The sequence below is a fragment of the Priapulus caudatus genome, unplaced genomic scaffold (genome assembly GCF_000485595.1).
Source record: "Priapulus caudatus unplaced genomic scaffold, Priapulus_caudatus-5.0.1 Scaffold2171, whole genome shotgun sequence".
NCBI classification, from domain to species: Eukaryota; Metazoa; Priapulida; class Priapulimorpha; order Priapulimorphida; family Priapulidae; genus Priapulus; species Priapulus caudatus.
The window spans coordinates 14,125-17,487 of record NW_014579232.1 but is presented as its reverse complement, the minus strand read 5'-3'; the positions used below and the strand labels follow the sequence as shown (position 1 = coordinate 17,487).

Here is a 3,363-nt window from a genome sequence, read left to right as displayed (position 1 = left end):
TGTGTGTGCGTGCGCGTGTGTGCGTGTGCGTGCGTGCGCGTGCGCGTGCGTGCGTGCGTGCATGCGATTCTACCTTGTGCGGTTATCTAACGAGCGATGTTTCGCGGGACCCACGTGTCTGTATCTGTGTACACATGTGTGATTATCATTTTACCGTCACCTTTATCTAACGAGCGATGTATCGTGCAGGTGACGTCGGTTAGGCTGCCGCGCGAGGGAGGAGACAGCGGTCGCCTGAAGGGCTTCGGCTACGCAGAGTTTGAAGATCGTGATTCTCTGGTGCAGGCCATCAACATGAACGACGAGGTAACGAAAGGGAATGCTGTATAAATCTCTCGATCTCTATCTCTCTCTATCGACAGCCGCTCCCATGGTCAGTTAGTTCCCACTAGTTCGCCTTGGATACGAAGCACGATGGGCATTATTACTACGTGGACGTGGACCTTATTAAACTTCGTACTCTTACTTTTGCCTTGGACTTTAATCAGAATATTTATGTAACGAAGGAGACTCTTTGATTTCTCGACAGCCATTACCTTGGTTAATTCCCCTCGATTCGTCGGATGTTCGTTAAGTTATTCGGCCGTTGATTTTAACGGAAACATTGTCTCGTGTCTCTTGCGGAATCGACGGTGTCAATGCCGGCGTGTCGCCGCTTTTTTTTCGCGCAGACGCTCATGAACAGGAAGATTCGCGTGGACATCGCGGGAACCCAAGAGCGCGACAACGACCGTGGCTTCGGAGGCGGTCGCTATGACGACAACGGGGAGGACAAGACGGAGGGAGACTGGAGGGCGGCTCCGACGCCGCAGGAGAGCCTCAACCGAGGAGGATACGGTGAGAGACGCGTGCGGTGGAGTCTGCTGTGATGCTGCCGCATCTGACTCTGTGTAGTGAACGCAGTGGAAATCGTGTTTTGTTGTTGAAATCCTTGCTTCAAGTTCTGGAGTTTGGATTCTTGGTTCTTTTAGCTCATGTCGTGTTTCGTCTCGCGTCTTGTTTCGCGTAGGAAAAATTCCCGAGTTGAATCACAATTTCGTGTGAAATGTAGACCCGCTATACCTACGGGGTGCACAACCCCCGCTCAACTTTCCCTAGTGTGCAAACTGCATTCCCCCATTTATTCTTCTGTGCGATTCCATACGTGTCGGACGGGACATTTTGATGGGTTATTTAAGCATTTTTTACAGTTGTTCATGTCAGATTTTAGAAATATATCTAACAATATAAACATTATATAACATGTATTTAAATTGCAACTTGAAAACAATCACTCAATAATTGTTTGAACTAGGAGAACCACACATAAAGTCATGTGTCGGACGGAACACTAAGTGGACATACAGTTTTTACATCAGAAGATATACTGAAACTTCTGTTCTATTATTAACAGGGTCTAAATCTAATCAGATCTGTCTCCTATGTCGTGTCGCAGATTTTCGGTGTCTGCAGAGAATTTTCAGGGATCGCATGAATTTGCAGAGAATGCAGAGATTGCTGGGAGAGATTTTCACATGTCAGTCGTGCGTTACGTTTTCGCTTTTCCCATTTTCAGGCGACAGAGGCTCCGACCGCGGGTTCGGGGGTCGAGATGGAGGCAGAGATGGAGGATTTGGCAGTTACGGAGGCAGGGATGGAGGCAGGGACGGAGGCAGAGACGGGGGTTTCGGAGGAGGCCGAGATGGTGGTTTCGGAGGAGGTAGAGACGGCGGTTACGGAGGAGGAAGAGACGGCGGTTACGGAGGAGGAAGAGACGGCGGTTACGGAGGAGGCAGAGACGGAGGATTCGGAGGCAGAGACGGAGGAGGGTACAGGAGCAGGGACGACGGAGGCAGGGACGGTGGGTACGGACGACGCGATGGCGGCTTCGGCGGCGGCGGCGGCGGCAGATACGGAGACGACAGGGGAGGTGGCGGCGGAAGATACGGAGACCGCAGCGGCGGCTACGACGACAGAGGCGGTGAGTCGTGCTTTCCACCCGCGCACACGCTAGCAGATAAAGCGACTAACGACCTACAGCTCGCAATTAACTAATCCTTAATGTGCAATTCCTTAAGGAGGCAGGCGTTACTCACAGTTGATGGTCGGCATTCGCTCATCTATTCTTTATTTAGCTTCTCTAATCGGTTGCGCGGTCTGATCGCATACCTGTCGAAGTTGCTTCCCCATGCCGCCTCGCGCGCACACCTGCGCACATACTGTACTCGTCATGTGCAATGCAAGCGCATGCCAGATGTTAGTGTTTGTTTGTCAAAGAATTTTCTTCGTGTTGATGCGAGTCGTCTGAAGAAAACCGCCGTATTTCGAGGCGTGTAGCGTGAGACGACCAGGACTGAGTGGGGTTTTTATTTTTCGCTTGTCGCAAAATTGTCGGACGTCCGCGTTTTGCTGCCTGTCGAATTTTCGCTCGGAATCGGTTTACGTCGGCTCACTCGAGAGATCATTTGTGAGCATATTGCGATAGTGAGCGCGTGTTAAGCGAGCGTGTCAGCGTTGGGATCGATTTATCGATATATCGCGAGGCAAACCTTAACGATACATGTATCGATATATTTGGCCATTCACGATATGCGTATCGATCATCTACTGAATGAAATCCATAGCATTGAGAAGCATAGGTTACTCAGATAACAAAAGAAATGCGAGACAATTCGCAGTTCAGTAGTCGTTGTTTACCAAGCACTCCACGATACAGATTTCTAAGCGTTCACATGTTTGGTAGAATCGCGGTTGAGTGTATACACTGTATAGTTTGCTAGGTAGTCTCTCTTAAAAGTATCGCAGTAGGCATCGTATCTCGAGCTACACCAGCATATAACTCCTCGTCAGCGTTTGTTTCGTCGTCGTCGTGGTTACAGGCGGTCGCCGCGACTACAGAGGACGGGACGACGACACCGGTCACGAACGGCCGAAGATGGTGCTGAAGCCGAGGTCGGCCCCGAAGGATGAGGAGGCTGTCGCCTCGACGAAGGCGCAGCAGTCGATATTCGGCGGGGCAAAGCCGGTGGACACGCTCGCAAAGGAGCTGCTGATTGAGGAGAAGCTGCATAAGCCGGTGGAGGTACGTGTGTGTGTGTGCGGGAGGAGGTGTGGGTGGGAGGAGGTGTGTCTGTGTGTGTGCGTGCGGGCGTGGCACACCCAGGAGATACGTCGGGGAGGAGGTGTGTGTGTGTGTGTGTGTATTATTATATTTTTATTATACATGTTTTTACTTTTAGCTCAGCTGACGAAGTCAGATGCAGCTTGTAGAATCGCATGAACAGATGAATGTCCGTCCGTCAGTCCGTTCGTGCGTCAACAGTTACGCCACAAATCTTAACCGCGCAACGTGCGATCTTGATATTCGGGACGTCGGGGGGGGGG

The 3,363-nt window shown here is 51.1% G+C and overlaps 1 protein-coding gene across 1 annotated transcript in view; it reads left to right on the top strand.

Annotated features, from left to right (window-relative positions):
• LOC106818336 (eukaryotic translation initiation factor 4B-like) overlaps window positions 1–3,363 on the top strand; it is a gene marked incomplete at its 3' end in the record, with an annotated part of 22,427 nt that overhangs the window by 10,080 nt on the left and 8,984 nt on the right. The window contains exons 4-7 of the mRNA XM_014823051.1: window positions 190–306; window positions 672–837; window positions 1,556–1,960; window positions 2,859–3,061. Coding sequence (XP_014678537.1) covers window positions 190–306; window positions 672–837; window positions 1,556–1,960; window positions 2,859–3,061 — 891 coding nt within the window. The remainder of the gene's footprint in view (window positions 1–189; window positions 307–671; window positions 838–1,555; window positions 1,961–2,858; window positions 3,062–3,363) is intronic.